The following is an 18411-nucleotide window of genomic DNA, read 5'->3' as shown; positions in this document are numbered from 1 at the left end:
TCGCTTGACTGGAGATCAGATGCAAAAATCGGATGTAACAGAACGTAAGCAGACTTTCATTTATGAATAATCAAATATAATTATTTGTTTTTATTTTCTTGAACAAGAGAAGAACTTCAATCGGCAGTCTTAAAGAATTTGTTCACCCCCGAAATAAAAATTATCCAATAATTTGCTCAATTTTATTGCGTACATTGCATTTTAAATATAGCTATTACATTTTCTTACAAAGACGCATTGATTTGATTTTACAGGAGGTCTCCATTCATCCCCCCGGAGCTGCGTGAGTCACTTTCTTACGGATTTATGCGTTTTATTGGACGACTTTTTGACAGTAGAACAGAAACAAGCACAGTATTTTTTAAATCACAAATTACTTAAATACATTTTTAAGAGGTTTATCCTACTTATTACACTGTTGCTTGGTCATGAAATGTTAATTTGAGCTGAAATTAAGACTAACACTTAAGGGGCATGATGAGATGGGAGAAAGAAAATGACATTTCAGAGCTTTTGTGTGCACAAAACATTACACTAAGACACTTTACGAACACAAAACCGGTGATGGAGATAATGTGAGGTGGGAACAAAAACTGCATTTCAATGATTTCGTGATATAACTTCCATCTCGTATTCGTTTTTCAATCCCCACATGCCCTTATCCATACATTAGCATGAAACAGGAACAAATCCACCAGGGCAAAGTTAAAGCATGGTCACACCAATGACAAATGTCCAAGGATAAATATAACAATGAATATAAAGTTATAAAACTCATTTTAACTATAGGAAAATACATAGGGGTGTTCACAATGCATCTATAATTATAACAACGTAGAGTCACGATATCATTAGAATCAATTTCAGAACTTTTTTTTTCAGCTCATGAATGATAAATACATCGGCGTACAGCCAACCTGAATCCAGCCAGCTTTAAAGAGCTTCGGGACAGGTGGCAAAACTGCAGTGCGCGCTTAAAAAGAAGGCCATCATCTGTGTCTGTCTTTCTGGTTACTGGTCAGTGTTCAAGTGTCTGAACGCTGGAATGCTGTTTGACCAATCAGTATCAAGTATACTAGAGAGCCGCTTAATAAATTTGCATCCGCTAAAGTGAAAGTTCACCCCAAAATGAAAATCTGCTGTTCGTTTAGGGTGTTTGGTGCTATAGTCAGGGCGGATCTCAATCGCTAAATCCTTGCAGTGTACGGGAACTTTTCGTTCACTGAAAAATCCCGCAGTGTACCGCAAAAACCAGAGAGCATCAATGCTATCCTCCTTGAGCCTCGGATACATCATATTTCCAATTTAAGAGACAAGAGAAGGTTTACAAGAAAAAACAAACCTGCTTTTGGTATATTTTAGTATTAGCACATCGCTAGACAGATGAACACAGTGGACACTGGCCATCCAAGAAGTATGTAAATAATGCTAATTATTTAGCGTTGGCACAGACCAATTGTTTTTCTTCATAAGACCTCAGTGTATTGTCAGGAGCCATGGGTATTACTTTAGGGTTGCCTGATATGCTTTTTTCGACTCTTAAAGTGACTGCAGCAATTAGTTTTAGTTTTACACTTTATCAATCTGCAATACAATGCTGACTTTTCTATCGTTTTAAATATGCGTTTACTTCAGAGCTGATTTGGGGAGGTTTTTGAGCTCGGCCATCTCACAGCTTTTTGTTCCCCGTAAAATAAATGATATCGAAGAAGTGTCATTTTAACGGTGACGGTAACCGTTTAACGCGAAAAAGGCGGCAATTTCTTCTTCAGTTCGGCGCGTGACGCGAAAAAGTAGTACCAGCACACAAGAGCACTGATGTATTTAGAATAAAATTCTTAAAACAATAAAAATGTATTGGCCTATTTAACACACTTAGCAACAACGCTGTGGTGGTGGTGGTGTTGTTGTTTTGCACAGATACTTTCGCTCCGAGTCCCCAGCTGTGACTATAATAGTGTACAGTGATATTTACTTAGTCCGTGGCTGTCAGTACACTGTATTCAGGAGAATAAAGCCCCTCGGGGCTTATGTAATGTTAACCACAAGCATAAAGATATTACAAGCAAACAGAAAATGAAAAGCTTTGTTTGACGCCCCAGCTCTCGCAGTGTAGGTGGTGGCTTTAATTATGTTAGCCTATGCCCAGAATTATACTTGCATATGGGTATGTGAAATTCGTTCATTAATTAATGTAAGCATACATCTTTTGAGCGTGGTTTAATGAAAGAGCCTATCTGATAGCAGGCTGATCAAAAGAATCCTCGGAACTTAATTAACAAGATTAATTACTAGCTTGTTTTGCCTTAAACTGCAGAGTAAATATAATAATGCCAGATAATTGATTAATCAAATATGCTTCGTATCACATATTCCCGTCTCTATAGAATGCATAAAACTCATTCATCAAAATATAGAAAACATTATAATGGATTTATACCTGACCAAGAGGGTGAAGAAAATTAAGCTCGTATATCATATGCAGTCCTCCTCGCTACCAGTTTATTATGATAAATAAAAATACTGCTAGAGTGACCTCTAGAGGTCATGGGTAAAAATGTATTTATACTATACTTACACTAAATTTTATAGCGATATCAAGACTGACTTGGCTTTGCCCTCTGCTGGTGGCTTTGGTGCACAAAAATCATTACACACAGATATAATAAACGCATAATCATGTGAGCTTTATTAACAGTTATAATGCATGATATGAAAAAAATCAAACAAACCGCAAATCTACAATTAGTATTTATTATCCTTTTGTGCAAGAGTATTACAGAGAGTAACAATCTATCTTAACAGTCACAGTCAGTGGATTCAACGAGGCAAATAAAACACACACACACACACACACACACACACACACACCCCTCTAAAACAAACTTCCCTCACATCAAAGCAAATATGTAATTCACAACCCACATGGATAGTACATTGTTTCGAGAAGGAAACTTTCTCTCAATATTTCATAATACATAAAGATCACTGTGAAAACAGACAGGAAAAACACGTTTAAAAGTTACATAAAAAAGGCTAACGTTTTGGCGTGGAATACTGTAAATAATCCAAAGCTGAGTTAGGACGCGAGTTATTCAAATACATTTCTGAAACAACTTTTTTTGTATCTATGCAACGTTACTGATTAACAGCAGATGCACTTGCATGCAAAGCATTCATAAACAAAAGCAATACTGATAGTCTGAAGAATTTCCTTCCTGCTCAGTGCTGAAAAACATTAGTCAAGACAAAGAACAAACCTTTCCGAACAAAATTACGAGACTTAATGCATTTCTGTATTAAATCCAGTTCAGTTTGCTCATACGCTTAATCCCTGTTCTCAAATTAAATAGACTGCTTAGCTTTATACAATTTTTATGACAATTTTTCAGCTGGCTAAGTCTATATAAACCTGTATAACCACTATTCCCAGTGAAGCGACTTTGTCACGGTGGTCTATAGAGAAAAGTTGTACAGTGTGCACGTTTAAAATCCCATCATATCTTTTCATTAAACACAATTTAAAAGGGAAGGAAGAAGAGAATACACATGTGAAACCTGCATTCAGACTGTTGTCGCCTGCGTTTGCGGATGCGTTCAGCACAGCGATTTAGGCCGCACTTTCGGAAAAAGCTGCATGAGAGAGAACAAAAAGAATGGGGTTAACTGAAGACCTGCCAAACCTCAATGTCCAATGCATGCTTGTAATAGTAGGAATATCAGGGCATAAATGACCTTGCATTAAGTAAACATTACGGGAATGCATGAAAGACAAAGGGTTGTGACACTGTGCCAGTTGAACAGCATTTTAAACATTGCATTGAATTCAAAACACAAAACATGTGCTGGGACAAAATGAGGTGACAAATTTGAAAGTGACCGAAATCCTCAGAGGAAATGTTTTCATGTTGAAAGGTTAGTTCACGCAAAAATGAACTCGCTTTCAAAGCAACCTAGGCGTATATGACTTTCTTCGTTCGGACAAATCCAATCAGAGTTCTATTAAAAAAAAAAAAAATGTCCTGGCACTTCTAAGCTCTATCATTGCTGTAGGCGAATTTTTCTCTTTAACAGAACAAGCAGTATGCGCAAACATAATAAAACGTCCCTGACATGGCTCTGGTGTGTAAATGAAGGCCTCCTGTAGTTAACGCATGTATTTTTGTAATATAAATAAGTATATTTTAAACTCAATGAACACTTTTTTCCTCACTTCTGCTGACTGCTGTTGTTTTGTTTTGTTTTCCCGCGCTCGTCACTAAACATGTAACCCAATACATCCTTCGCCAGGACTGGTTCCACATGCCATAGTCAGCGGGAGCGATAGGAAAGTGTTAATAACATCTGAAATATGCATATTTATTTAGCAAAAATGCATTGATTTGCTACGGGAGGTCTTTTTTTCACCTTCCAGAGCCGTGGATACTTTATTTAATATCTTCTGAGCTGTAAAAAGCAATCACCCTGTCCGAAGTAAAGGCTTGGAGGGGTCAGGACAGATGTTAATATAACTCCGACTGGATTAATCTAAAGTCATATATACCTAAGATGTTTCAAAGGCAAATAAAACAATTACAATTTTTGGGTGAACTAACTCTCAGTTGTATGCCATGTGGCATCAGGGGTTCAACTGTAATTTTACAAAGCTACAAGAATACTTTTTGTGCGCAAAGAAAAGAATAATAGCATAATTTATACAATAATTCTTCTCCTGGAGTTCCCATTTTACACCATTTTGGAGAGTAACGGAGAATGTAATCAGCCATTCTGGGAGCTTGTGTTAAATGTAAACAACGCTGATTACATCGATGACGTTCTTTTCTTCGCACACAAAAAGTATTCTTGTAGCTTCCTAAAACTGCAGTTGAACCACTGATGTCACATGGACTTGTTTGCCAATGTCCTTGCTACGTTTCTGGACCTGGGAACATTTTTGGAAAGACGGGGTGAGAAATTAAAGACAGGCTTTTCACTATTGAGTGAACTAACCCTTTAAGTTATTGTATATTTCATTTAGCAATTTCATGTCGTCCCGTCCCCCTTTCGATGTTTGCTTTGGCACTCTATAGGAATGCTGACCCCTTGACCTCTATCTGACCACTATTTCACTTGTAAATGAGCGCTTCTTACCCCAAAATAGTTGTTTGGTACAAAGCCCTCCCTGCCACACAGTGAAGCCCACCACCAGTCCACCCCTTCAGGTTTCTGCAGGATGGTCACCATGTCTCCTTCTTTGAAGCTCAGTTCATCTGGAGCCTGGACAGGATATCCCCAAAGAGCGTACACCACCCCACTGTTCTCCACACCCATCGCTTCCTCCATACCTACACAAAAACACAATGCTTAATAGTGGCCTGAAAGAAACAACACTGTGCTCAAATTACTCAATGTTTATGAGTTAATAAGGGTGTATCACATGTCATCTCCACCCAATGGTTTATAAATTAGCTGACTAGCACTGACAGTTGTTTCCAACCCATATGAGACGGTGACACTATTAACCCAGGAATGTACAGTTCATTGTGACATGCTAAATATATCGCTGGGAGTTAACGCACGTGTAGGTGTTTGCTTGTAAAAACTTGTGTTGCGCCATGCGGTTTACCTGTGCGCACAAGTAAAGTCTGTTTTCATTTTTCTCATGGTCTCACCCTCACCTCTCAGGAAGCTCTCGCACTCCTCGAAGCCCGGGGCGTAGGGGTCACACTTCTGCGCGGCTGTGGCCCCGTCGCTGTCCGTCACGGCCATCACCGCCGCTCCGTTCCGCACTAGAAACTCACACATTTGCCGATCGTTACAGGATGCGGCACAGTGCAAGGGCGTCCTGGTTAGCGAGACGAAAGTGAATACGTACTGTACGCGTATACATAAGTAGGTATATAACGGCTTGTTAAATTGATCGTCTCACCAGCCATGGCTGTCTGGAGCGCTGACGTTAGCCCCTATCCGCACGAGGAACTCCACCACTAAGAAGTGTCCACCGCAGATGGCGTTGTGAAGCGCCGTGATGCCTTCATCGTTAGCCTGGCTTGGGTCACTCACCTATACAGAAACACACAAGCGCACTAAAATGACAAACCGAAGAACATTATGAAACATTTAGAAGTAGGATGCATTTTGCATTTTAACACACACACACAGTTCTGGTGCAATTTGCCACCAGTTCTAAGCAACCGTAGTGCAAGGGGGACATACCTCCTGAGCGGCCCTCTGTACAGTTTCTAACTCCCCTACTAAAGACCCGTCCAACATCAGCACCAGTGGGCTCAGGTGAGCCCTACGGCTGGAGGATTTATTGGCTTTGCTGCCCTTCCGCAAGATAGAGTGAATACCCTGAAAGAGAAGAAAGATTAAAATCAGATTTCCTCTTTACAGTCACCGGTCTCTCCTGTATCTGTGTAATCTGTCCGCCCCTGACCTTCTGTTCAGAAGAGACGTGTATCTCTGTGATTGGTACCGGAACTACGGATACAGCAGATTTAGAAGAGTCTTCCCCGTCTGAAGAGCTGCTACTTTCACCAGCTGGCTCTTCTTTGACACGGATGGTCTTCCTGCGAAACAGTTTATTGATCATTTGCTTGTAATGGTTGGCCGATTGGGGGAGGGGGAGGTTGTGCAGGGTCTGAGGAATTTCAACCGAGCCGCGTTTCTTCAGGGCCCTGGGGAACTCGGCCCGGATGCGCATCACTTCGTCCAGGTCGGTGTCCAACTCCGCCTGTGGGGCCACCACGGGCTGCAGACGCGTGGGGCTGAGAGGGCGAGGAGGCATCTCTGTATTCTCCACTTTAACCTCTTCTTCTAGTTTCAAGCCTTGGTCAGGGCCTTCTGTTTTGTCCTGTCTCTCAAGCTCAGCATCAACATCTCCAGGGTGAAGTACTGCTTGTAAGAAAAAAAAAAAAGATTTTAAATCATTTTACAAATACACACATACACATATATAATATAAAGCACAAATGCATATGTGTGTTCTTTGTATTAATGGTTTTAAAAACATGATACATTTACAAATATTATGTTTTTTAAAAGTTGCACGACATTTTAAAACTAAACTTCAACATATAATGGTCAAATTATCTGATACTTACTGACCTTGACAGTCATGAGGGTCTGCAGGAATCCGCTCTATGATATAATTTCCTGATTTATTTTTATATTTCTCTGTATGTTGACTGAGCCACACGATTTTGATTTGGCAGAAAGTTCAAATATCAACAAATATATAATATAGAATATATATAAACAACCCTAAATACAAACTAAATATTTATTTCGTGAATTTTAAAATAAAAGGTGGAAATGTTAATAATCAATTTAAAAAGAAGTAATAATAGAAATAATACGAGACTATGACAAACTGCATAATGATGTTTTATATAAATATTTAATTTGAAGATTCCATGAATTAGTTTTTAAATGTAAAATGATTTTACTTTACGTCAAAAAAGAATTTTATTCCAGAAAATAAACATTTTTTTTCATGACATGTTGTTTCAAGTCACTCTACTTTATATATGAACTGCACTTTTAATGTATTTTTGAATATATTAACAGATGCAGGCCAAAAAATGTGTGTCAAGGCATTGACTTGTACACGAGTGTCTGTTGGCCAACTCGTGGCTTCTGGTTGAAGGTACCTTCTCTGTAGTACTGAGGTTGTCTCTGAGGTTGCTGAGGTTGAGGTGTCTGATTTTGCCGCAGGTACTCTCGGGGCAGGGGAAGATGTTGGCGAAAGATCTCTTGCTGGGGCTCTCCCATCAGGCCAGGGGCGTATCTGCTAACATCCGCAATATAGTAGGGGTTCTGGAGCCTCATGATGACAGAAAGCGGGATGGGCCGCTGCTTACGCACTCCAGTGCTTGCAGGTGGAATGGAGATACGGGAAATGATTGGCTGAGGGCCGTAAGGTGAGCTGGTGCTCGAGGCGAGTTCAGGGGGCACTGAGATACGAGTGTTCCTTGGGAGCGAGCTGTGAGATGATGGGAGCGAACGGGGCAGAGTATCCTGATGAGAGACGGAGAAATAAGCTATGAGAATTAGAGGATGAGACATTTTTTGGTGATAAAAAAATTGAAGCTTATTGTACTCATTGTGCACAAAACCAGGGTCTTTTTTAAATGAGATTCATACACAATCTGAAAAATTTAAGAATAAATAAGATTTTCATTGATATGTGTGGTTAGGATAGGATATGTTACAAGTGTTTGAAAATCTGGAGTCTGAGGGTGCCAACATTCTTTTTAATTGAAATATTGAGAAAATCAAATCTGTCAAATTTAAGTCATTAGCACTGCATATTACTTTTTAGCTTTGATGTGTTCGCAGTAGAAAATTTACTAAACATCTTAACAGAAAAAATTATCTTTACTTAATATCCCTATGATTTTTGGTCCATTTTGGTTCATTTTGATCCATACAATGTACAGTTGGCTATTGACTGGTGTTATTAACTTAAGACTGGTGTTGTGTTCCAGGTTCACATTTCTGCCGCAGAATAAAAAAAAAAAGATTTCATAATTGCTATCTGCAATTCTGCCTTTTTCTCTCAAAATTCAAGTATCTTGCTATATTGACTCTCTTCTGCTATTCTGATAAAAGTAAACATTTTGAGAAATGTGAAACCACAGTTAACTTTTTATATTTTATTCCATTCTAATTTTAACAGGAGCGCAAGAGAGAAGGCAAGTAAGAGGCTTGTTGCCTGTTTCTTATGGGAACTGTCTACACTTGCTTCTATTACCTGGAAAGTCTTAAAACATAATTATACACAAACATTCTTTCTTTTTTGCCAATTGGTTCAACAAGTCAGAGTGGTTTACCAGCTGGCAACAAACAACTAGAAAGGAATAAAGGCAAATGAAAAGACGTGGGAGAGAAATAAAGAAAATGTGAATAGGTTTGTCCTTGAACTTATTTGGCTCGGATACCTGATCAGATTTTTTTCTGTTAATTCAACAATGACATTTTACTGTAGTAGCGCCCGGAGCGAAATGAAGACATAATGCACACGCACTGTTCACACACAACATGTTCACACACAACGCTAAGGGCCGCATACCTTCTTGGCGGCAGGAGGTGCGTCCAGGTTTGATTCTTTCCAGTTGCTGTTGGGTACAGATGGTCTGATCCATTCATTCTCTACAACAAAAAGATGAAATCGTATAATTAGGAAGAATTGACTAGACTATAGGTGCTGGTTTGTGCTTATAATCTGTCCTCTATTACATGACCTTGTGTCAACAAACACATTGTAAGAGCACGGTGTAAATGGTTAATAATGACGTGTACTGGATGTTAATAAAAACATAAAGATTGCATAGAACACTGGCGAAAAAAATTATTTGTTAACTTTTAGTACATATAGTTAATAACAATAATAATATTGTAAATCTTAGTCATATGAATTATTTGTATTTGATAAAGACTTAAATTAGCCTGCTATAAAGAAGCAATATTAAGTGACTGAGGAATAAACTGTAGAGAATTTATCATATTTTATGTATGTTATTATGTTACATTATTTTTATGTATATTTAGATTTTCTTTGCATTAAATATTTCTTGCATTAAATATTTTTGATAGTTTTTTAACCTTTTACTTTTTTAGTAGGTACTTAAAATTAATAATACTGGGCAACAATATATCACAATTACTTGCATCCACAATAAATGATTTTATCTATATAATGTGTATATACTGTGTATATTTACATGTAAATACACACGGGCATGTATATATTTATGAAAAAGGGGTGTGTTTGTATATTAAATATATTTATTATAATATGAATGTAACTATATACACATGTAAATATTTTCTAAATGTCTTTATATATACATAATAAATATAAATAATATGCGATTAATCGTTGCCCAGCACTAAAAATTAATCACATTAAGAATTCTGTCATTTAGCGGGCAAAGTGAAGTCTGATAGTTTCGTTTAATAAATGGGTTTCTTTTTTAATTTTTATTCTGATATCAATATAAAATAGGCACTCAACTTCCATGAAAATATGAAAACAACCTTTTAATAATTTCTTTTAATTGTTGCCTCCAGGTTTAATAATAAGTAATGCAAATTTATGCAATCCCACATGAGTTAAATTTTTTTGTTCTTTTTGTTGCTATCAATAAGCATGAAAATTGCACAACTCACTGTCATACGTGTGGTGAGGCTTTCTGTCGTGTGACGCATCAAGGTCGCTCTCATTCCACTTAGAGGGGTTCTTTTGCCTCTGCATTCCATCTTCTGAAAGAAGATAGAAGAAACAACGAGGCAACGAATGACTTACAAAACTGAGAGGCTCTACATTGTTTAATAGAGAAACAGAATTTCATTATAACAAACACACATCTTTATAACCAATCCAACAGTACTCATAAAAAAATAAAGCTCCTAAGAGGGTTTTTTTGTCATTTTGGGTTCTCCAAATAACTATTCAGTAAACAATAAATGTCAAAAAAAATGTGAAAAACATTTAAAAGTACTATATGCAATAGAAATGTGGATGCTTCAGGAACTTCATCAAAACAATAGAAATAGATAAAGACCTTTAATTATTAAGAGTGTGTATTTTTACTTTGTGTCTATTTGTTGGCCGAGGCCATTTACACTAACTCCGCCCACCAACGTGTGATTGGACTAGTCAACATTACAAAAGATGTAATCAGCTCCAGTGGCGCAGATAGTCCAGGATGTGTCATATACTATCTGGTCTCACAGCATAAATGTACCTGGGTGCACTTTTTAGCAAGACAAGAAACACGTACCTAATAAGTACATATCACTGCAGTTTCCAAAAGAAATGAGCACCAGAGGCAGTAAAACTCTGACACCTTTTATTCCTTTTTCACACAAACTTACAGTTTCAATTAATAAAGCGTAATTTTTGAAAAGTGCACAGAGGTACGTATTTTTATGTGACCAGGTTGGTAATATACCTTTTAACGCAGTAGGCCCAGTTTTTTTCCTCCATTTTCAAATTTCAAATGATATCAAAAAAGCTTTTATTTTTAATAAAAATGAAGGAAACAATAAAAGTTAAAAATAAAGCACTGGGTAGCGCATCCCTTTAATGATTTGAATTAAAATTACAATTTTAACATAAAAATAGCAGGTTCCATGTATAGTACAAATAGAATCTATAGCTATTTGCACTGTAAATATCATCCTTCGCTAAGAAAAAATGCTATTTTTCATCGGCAAATAGCCGATGCCATGTTTTTAATACACTTAAATCCCAATTACCTAAGGGTCTGAATGGGTGGAAGTTGCGTGGCAGCGTGCTGACTGCTGGTTGACTGAAAGGCTGAGGAGAAGGTGCTCGATCCAACCTCGGAGACCTGGGAGCCAAAGACAAAGGGCTTGCTGGGGGCTGCAGCGAGGTGCGAGATGCTTTGCTTTCATAGGTAGGGCTGGATAGCTCCCCATAGCTCAAAGATCCCCTTGTGCTTCGATCTTGAGGCCTCAGCGGCATCTGTGTCATTCGTCTTAGTGTATTAGGAGACATGTTAGGGGGAGTCATTGGGTCAAAGGGATGTCGGGAATCCGAGCTGTCTTTACGGTTTGTAAAAGAGGAATGCTGCTGGGTTAAAGGACTTGGAGATGAAGGCTTGAATTTCATACTGTCTAGGAGAGGTGCAGGAGATGAAGATCGAATTTTGACAGCGGGAGGAAGGTCCAGGTTGGATTCTTTTCTGCTGATGCCGGAATCGGAGCTCAGACTGCTCATGGAGCTCTGGGAAAAGGAGGAGCTTCCATTCTTGTTTGCGTTGTACAAACTGCCGTTGCTGCTGCTCTGGGTTTTGGGGCCAGAACTCTACAACAGAAGCACCAAGGAATGTTTTCACACATGATGTTGGTGTCCAGATACGCTAAAACAGCATAGCCTCATCTACACCATCTAAAACTCAAATGTAGATGGAGACTCTGGAGGACTGGTTTGACGTAATTTAAAGGGGACGTATCAATCAAATCTGTTGTGTGCTATAATCGGGTCCCTGGCGCATCTACCCAAAAAACAACAACCCAGTAAATTTAGTGTGTGTTTTTAACATGAGTGCAATAACAGCATATCAGACGTTTGAACTAATATGGGTTAAAACGCATGATTTTAGCGCAATAGACATGATAATCAAAACCAAACGGATGTTTTTACCCAAAGCATGATATAAGAAGTGATCTGTGAGCTGAAACTTCACAGATGCATTCTAGAGACTTATACTGCATATTGAAAAGGGGCATAATAATTCGTTCTGTACCTCTGAAGTAGTGGTTTGCACAGCAGGAGTGGCTTCTGACAGGAGAGAGTTGAATTCCCGTGAAAGCTCATCTGCCGTGGCCAGAGATGCGCTCAGTTCATCGTTGATGGACTGAACTACAACACACACACAGACAAAAAAAACATTTGATAAACACCCAACAAGCCACTCCGGACCCATGTAGCGCATTAAATGCCACTTTGAAGACACTCAGCAATATCAGCATATTATTAGACGTATTATTGTGACTGCTGCATCATGTGCTAACCTGCATCGCCACAGGAATTAAGAATGACTGGTGTCCTGAAATACTCACACATAAAGCTGCTGCCAAAGCTGCCCTGGGAGTTCATGGTGTTTGTGTTTCTGTTTGTGGGACCTCCAATTCATTCAAAAAGACAGTCTGAGTGAAAAGAAGAAAAACCAGATCAATCTGACATTGTCCGTCTCGACCGCTAACGGCAGGGTTCTGTCCTGTGGGGTTTAGCTCCAACCCTAATCAAACACACCTGAGGCAACTCCGCTAGGTATACCTGAAACGTCCAGGCAGGTGTGTTGAGGCAAGTGGGAGCTAAACTCTGCAGGATCAAATTCGATGACCCCTGTGTAACAGCGTATTCTAATTTGAATGAATTTATAATTGTTTGGAAATTAATGGTTTTTGACTCAATGCAGAAATGTTAAAATCTATAACGTATAATAAAAACAGTTTTGTTGTTTACCAAGATAGATTGTCGAGGGTACCATTACGAGTAATCAGTAAAGTAAAGCATTACTTTTTAATTCATCAAAGTTAGTAATGCTAGTTTGTGTTCCCATTTATTTACAGACACCTCTCATGACCCATGTTGCAAGAAATTAGATCCAGAGGTACTTCCTTCTGGTTGATGTGCTTCCCTTTTAGTATTAAAGCGTCTTTACTGTTGCCAAAAACGCAACTTTTAACTTTGAATTATTTTTAAAAGCACCTTTCCCCAACACTGACAGCAGTGTCATAACTATGTTATTCTACAACTGTGAAAAGAAAAGCATGCCCGGCCTAGCAAAACATTAGCAGCGCTGACATTTTTTTAAGCATTCCAACGTTGTGCACAGAGAAACACCCTGTGTGATTTATGAAATAGTCTGCTGTCCACATCTGACACCTGTTGCTGCAACCCCTTCTTTATACTGTTGTATTTCACTACACGCTGAAGACCTTTGACCCCCAGGCAACTGTCAGATGTGATTTACATCTTTCTCTGCTTACTCAACATGTGTAAATAACTCTAATAATTCTTAACTCTTGTCGAACATTTACACACACACAGATGCATATATCTGACTCATAAAAGACGCGTTTTGTTAGACTTTCACCTCCTAAAAAAACACAGATGTATATTAGTAATGCGTCTGTTCTTTGTGCGGTATTTGATGAGCCAGTCGGTTCTTCTGGCTTACTCAGTAATGAATCATCCAGCTGGCTGAATAACTTGTCCCACACTCAAGATCAAAAGCCGCTGCAGGTTATGGAGAATTAGCCGAAAACATCACTTATCTTGTGTTAAAACGTGCTACGTCATTCCAGCGTTACCCTTTGTGCTAATAATGATTTATGAGAAGCTTATATTTGGCGAATGCTGAGTGGGGTTATATTTGTTACCATGCTTTTATTGATTGCTCTTTGATTCTCTTTTTAATTTGAAGCTTTCGTGGAGTAATAATCTGCGCATGCGTGTACATTCGCCTTTTGTAATACACACACATTTAACAGCACAGAAGGGCACTGCCTCAAAGCCGATGTCTTGTTTGTTTTGTCAAGATCAATAGAGTCTAGTAACTCTTACTGGTTTATTGATTCACTTTAGACATCATGGCCAGAGTCGCCTCCACAAGCTCAACTCAAAACCCCCTTCTCCGTTCCTAAAGGTGACCAGATTTCTTACTTGAGCAGCCAGTATATCAATGACATTTTCAATCTTATGAATATGGTTTTACGTTAAACACAGATATACAGGGTCAAGGATTAACTAATGTCTATTATGCCCGTCTCTACATTTATATATAAAAAGCAGTTCACACATACAATGTCTTGATTACAACTACATGATATTAAATTCATTTTAATTGCTGCAATTAAATTAAGTTAAATGCACGCTGTCTGAATACTCTTCTAGTTTGTTAGTTCCAGTTATCAAATATCGTAATTAAGAACAATGCCTTCTTAAAAGAATGAAATTAAGTTGTTCGGCATAATCTTTTATAATTCTCTCAATTTTAGACGTGCATAAGCAGCTACAAAAATGTTATGAATGCAACTAGGAAAAAAACATGAATCTGACATGAAGTAATTATTTAGATAATGTAACTATTTGACAATCTAAAAAGTAAATACATTTTTACATGTGCTGGGGTTCAAAATATTGGCGTCAATGAAGCTGATTTTTCAAATCCTTTAGAAATCATTCAAGAAATTCATATTTTTTTACCCACATGTAGCATGCGTCATCTAGCAAATTAAGTGTTGCTTCGCTTTACTTGTTTTCCTGAACATGCAGTAAAACATCAGTAATATTTCCAAGGACAGCACCAGCCAGCGACAGACAACTAGTCGCCCTTTTCCTAACGGCACAATAGTCTTCACCCCCCTGGCGTATCTTGATATTTATTCTATCTACCCTCTCACACACTCTCTTTTTGTTCTATGTCCGAACTTAATCCCTAATCTCCACCTCTCATTCACTGCTTCGCAATCATTTGCCGATTGAGAGGTTAAGGCTTTGCGTGACTGATAATATAGCACTTTTGTTGCAGTGCCGTTGGACAGTAAATCTGGAATGTGGAGTTGAGAGTGACACAGGTTAATAATAACTTGTCCTGCGCTGATAAGAAGACCTAGCCCATTCAGAGCCTGGGGCGGAAACCAGACTAAAAGATTAAGACAGCATCGCTTTCTGATGATGGATTAAGGTGTGGTTACAGAAACCATTTGCTCATGTTCTCTCTTTCTCAACCCAATTTCATAATCATTTGTTAAGCCCTGATCATGCAGTTATATATAATTTTAATTATGTCATTTTAATTTAAATGTATTCATTAATATATATATATATATATATATATATATATATATATATATATAATTTTTTTTTTTTTTTATTATTATAATTTATCAATTTTTTGGCCATCCAGTTAACTAAAGTAATCAACAGATTAATGATCACAATTATCATTAGTCAGCCCTATATTATAGGCAGGCTTCGTTTGTTGAGTGTTTGGGCAGATGGTCTTCTCGAGGGGAAATCACTGCAAATATAATTATACAGAGCAATCCCTATCTTCGGACATGACAACAAATATTACATTTCCATGAGAATTTCATTCATCGATGTGTCATAATGAAACAGCTGCCGTAAGACTGACATCATGTGATATAAATACTGCTCAACCCAAGCTGCATTTAGATCACCGCAGTCCTCCAGATGCTCGATTAAAGAGACAGTTCACCCAACAATGACGGTTCAGTCATTTACTCGCTCTGCCTTTCTTCGGTGGAAAACAAAATATCAGTCACAAAACTAATTACAAGTGACATATCTCAGACGTTATGCTATCTCGTGGCATTGAAACCAGCCAAAACCGTCATTGTAGACAGACACAAGAGTGTTTCACAGTCTAGCTGATAAGAACGAATGAGAACGAATGAGAACGAATTCAAACGGCATGTAACAGGTTTGCAATTCACGGAGGGCCTTGCCAAACCAATGAAATGATTTATAACCAGCTAAGACAGAGCAGATTACGGTTTCATCAGATTTGTACATTTCTAATGCAGGCATTACATTGCAAATATGTAAATACTCAATATTGGGCGGTACAAAAACCCATAACTTTGCTCTCACGGTTAAAGGATCAGCATTGATTTCAACTGTCTTTTGAGAGGACAATAAGTAGCAGCGGATCTTATAGGATTTCTTTAGATGGGAGAACTGTTGATTCTGTTCTCAACAACCTTTATCACGACATGGACCGCTGAGCAGATACAAAACACCAGGCTTCTATGAGCCTCACCCCACTGTCACAGTGATGCACTCCTAAAACTGTGGGCGGAAAGTTCCTGTGAAAAATTTCACCTAAAAAAAATACAATTCTGTCATAGTTTTCCTCACCCTCGTGCTTTATTTTCAGTGAGTCTGTGGAACACTACTGAAGATTTCTTCACTTTTTTGAAGACAGGCTCATTTTCCAACTCCCCCAGAGTTAAACAGTTACGTTTTACGACTTTCGAATCCGTTCGGCCGATCTCCGGGGTCCCAATTGCAACTTATTTTGCATCTGTCTTAGTACGCGATTTAACTACAGAAGAGTCAAGTTGTAAATAGGAAAAATAATTTTGAGCGTGATGCTAATGGTCCAATCCGATTCAATGATCTATGCTAAGCTGTGCTAAAAGTGCTACCGCCAGACCAGGAGAGCCGCTGGCTTTAACTGAATCGCACGTTCCACAGAAGAAAGGAAGTCAGTCAGGTGAGGATGAGTAAATCATTGAATTTTTGATGCAAAATAGCCCTCCCAATGCTGAAAATCTACACCAAATCAGACGCAAATGTTAAATTATCAACTAAGACATTCGATCAGATTCGGTTAACAAGACCGGGGTGTGACTGGGTGTCAGATACAACTACAGCCATTACAGAACATTCAGACAAAACCCTGTTAGTCATCCTGATACAACGGGTGGGTTTTTATGTATATTTATAGAACTCACTCTCTCTGCGAGAACCGCGATACTGGTTCTTTTCGCAACTCCTGTTTGTTTTTGCGCGGCCCTGTGGCGCTCTAAAGAGTCCAAGTAACATTTGCCTCCGGAATCTCTCAAGCCTTCAAAATTACAAGCTTAACATTCCTCGTGAATCGCACAAGATATCCAAGACGCGAGAAGTCCACCCTGGCCGCATCTAACTTTTAAAGCATAAACCGCAGCGCACACAATGTTCGGCTGGCATGCAGTTGAACCTACATGCAAATTGTCTGTGTTTACAAGTGCCAGAGAATCTATGTGGGAGCCAGAAAAATCAGAACAAGTTGAAGCAGGGCAAGACAGATATGCAGTTGGGCTGGCTCAGAAAGCCTTTAGTCAGATGGTAAATGAGGGCTGTGTGCTGCTGGACTCATTCCCAACACTGCTCAGAAATGACATGAAGGTGCTCTTTGCTGAGTTTGACCAATGCATCATATTAGAATCAGTCAACGTGTTTAAAAAAAAAAAAACCATAAATACAACAGAAAATATAATAAAAAAAAAAGAAAAAAATTAAATAAATTAAAAAACTAAAATAAAAAATTATATATATATATATATATATATATATATATATATATATATATATATATATATATATATATATATTTCAGTAAAATAACAGTGCTAAAAACGTAACAAAAAGGCTTTTGTTTTTCATTTTGACAGGCCTATATTTTCAGGACGCTTCGCGCATTGATACTTTGAACAGCACAAATACGGTATTACTAAATAAACTAAATCTCGGATGAGCTTTTGGGTGATTCTACGATCGTTCAGGTTGAATAATGAATAATATATACTGTTCAGCGGACAGTACAATGAGCACCGACTTCAAAAGCTCCTGCGTGCGTTTTCAAGACATCTGATTCCCATTAAAGCGCTGACTCCTCCTCGTACGCTTCCTTACACAAAGGCGCCTTAAAAAAACTTTCGACATCGTACATATGTGTTTTTAAATAAAACTTAAAAAGGTTGCTGAAAAGGCCTGCCATAACAGACGCGACCGGGTCCACAGTACAATCCGCATCGCCTTCTTAAAGCCAAGTAAAGCTGCAAGCTGGATTTTAAGTGAAGGCAAATAGCATAAATACCTTGAAGAACTGTAAAGAGTGTGAGGTTGTCGTGCAGCAAAGTCCTAGAACTTAGTCCCGCCGAACATGGATGCGTTACATGACTAGTTGGCAAACATTTCGGTGGTGTTTAACTCTTGTCTGTGAAGTCCTGAGATATTCAGTCCAGCCCACTGCTTCTGAAACCCGACCCAGGTGCTCCAGACGCACAGCTGGAGCAGGTAAACAACGCGCTGTGATGGGTGCTGAGAGATTTATTTTCTTTCTTTCTCACTGGTGTCGTAATTGTTTTCATGTA

General features: G+C 38.4%; 1 protein-coding gene across 4 annotated transcripts; it reads right to left on the bottom strand.

Annotated features, from left to right (window-relative positions):
* Positions 1–2738: 2738 nt before the first annotated feature.
* On the bottom strand, positions 2739–18407 carry ppp1r13l (protein phosphatase 1, regulatory subunit 13 like). Of its 4 annotated transcripts, none has more exons than XM_043264799.1 (13): positions 18135–18407; positions 12577–12663; positions 12261–12376; positions 11248–11818; positions 10156–10248; positions 9056–9135; positions 7635–8001; positions 6419–6879; positions 6196–6333; positions 5909–6042; positions 5658–5824; positions 5131–5324; positions 2739–3633 (listed from the first exon to the last, which is right to left on the bottom strand). In XM_043264799.1, the coding sequence occupies exons 2-13, from the start codon at positions 12611–12613 to the stop codon at positions 3598–3600; spliced, it is 2394 nt and encodes a 797-aa protein (XP_043120734.1). In that variant the 5' UTR covers positions 12614–12663; positions 18135–18407; the 3' UTR covers positions 2739–3597. The 4 variants fall into 4 exon arrangements, with proteins under 4 accessions (XP_043120734.1, XP_043120737.1, XP_043120735.1 ...); XM_043264802.1 differs by having other exon boundaries at positions 6419–6876; XM_043264800.1 differs by lacking the exon at positions 18135–18407 and adding an exon at positions 17874–18095.
* Positions 18408–18411: the final 4 nt, after the last annotated feature.

This window comes from Puntigrus tetrazona, chromosome 18 (genome assembly GCF_018831695.1).
Source record: "Puntigrus tetrazona isolate hp1 chromosome 18, ASM1883169v1, whole genome shotgun sequence".
NCBI lineage: Eukaryota > Metazoa > Chordata > Actinopteri > Cypriniformes > Cyprinidae > Puntigrus > Puntigrus tetrazona.
The sequence above is the reverse complement of the archived record's forward strand: the minus strand, read 5'-3'. Positions and strand labels throughout refer to the sequence as shown.

Coding starts and splice junctions, on each gene's coding strand:
- ppp1r13l (XM_043264799.1), bottom strand. CDS start 12,613: ATGAACTCCCAGGGCAGCTTTGGCAGCAGCTTTATGT. Junction 12,377..12,576: donor CTTTGGCAGCAGCTTTATGT/GTGAGTATTTCA, acceptor TGTGTGTTGTAG/TTCAGTCCATCAACGATGAA. Junction 3,634..5,130: donor TACCAAACAACTATTTTGGG/GTAAGAAGCGCT, acceptor TCTCTCATGCAG/CTTTTTCCGAAAGTGCGGCC.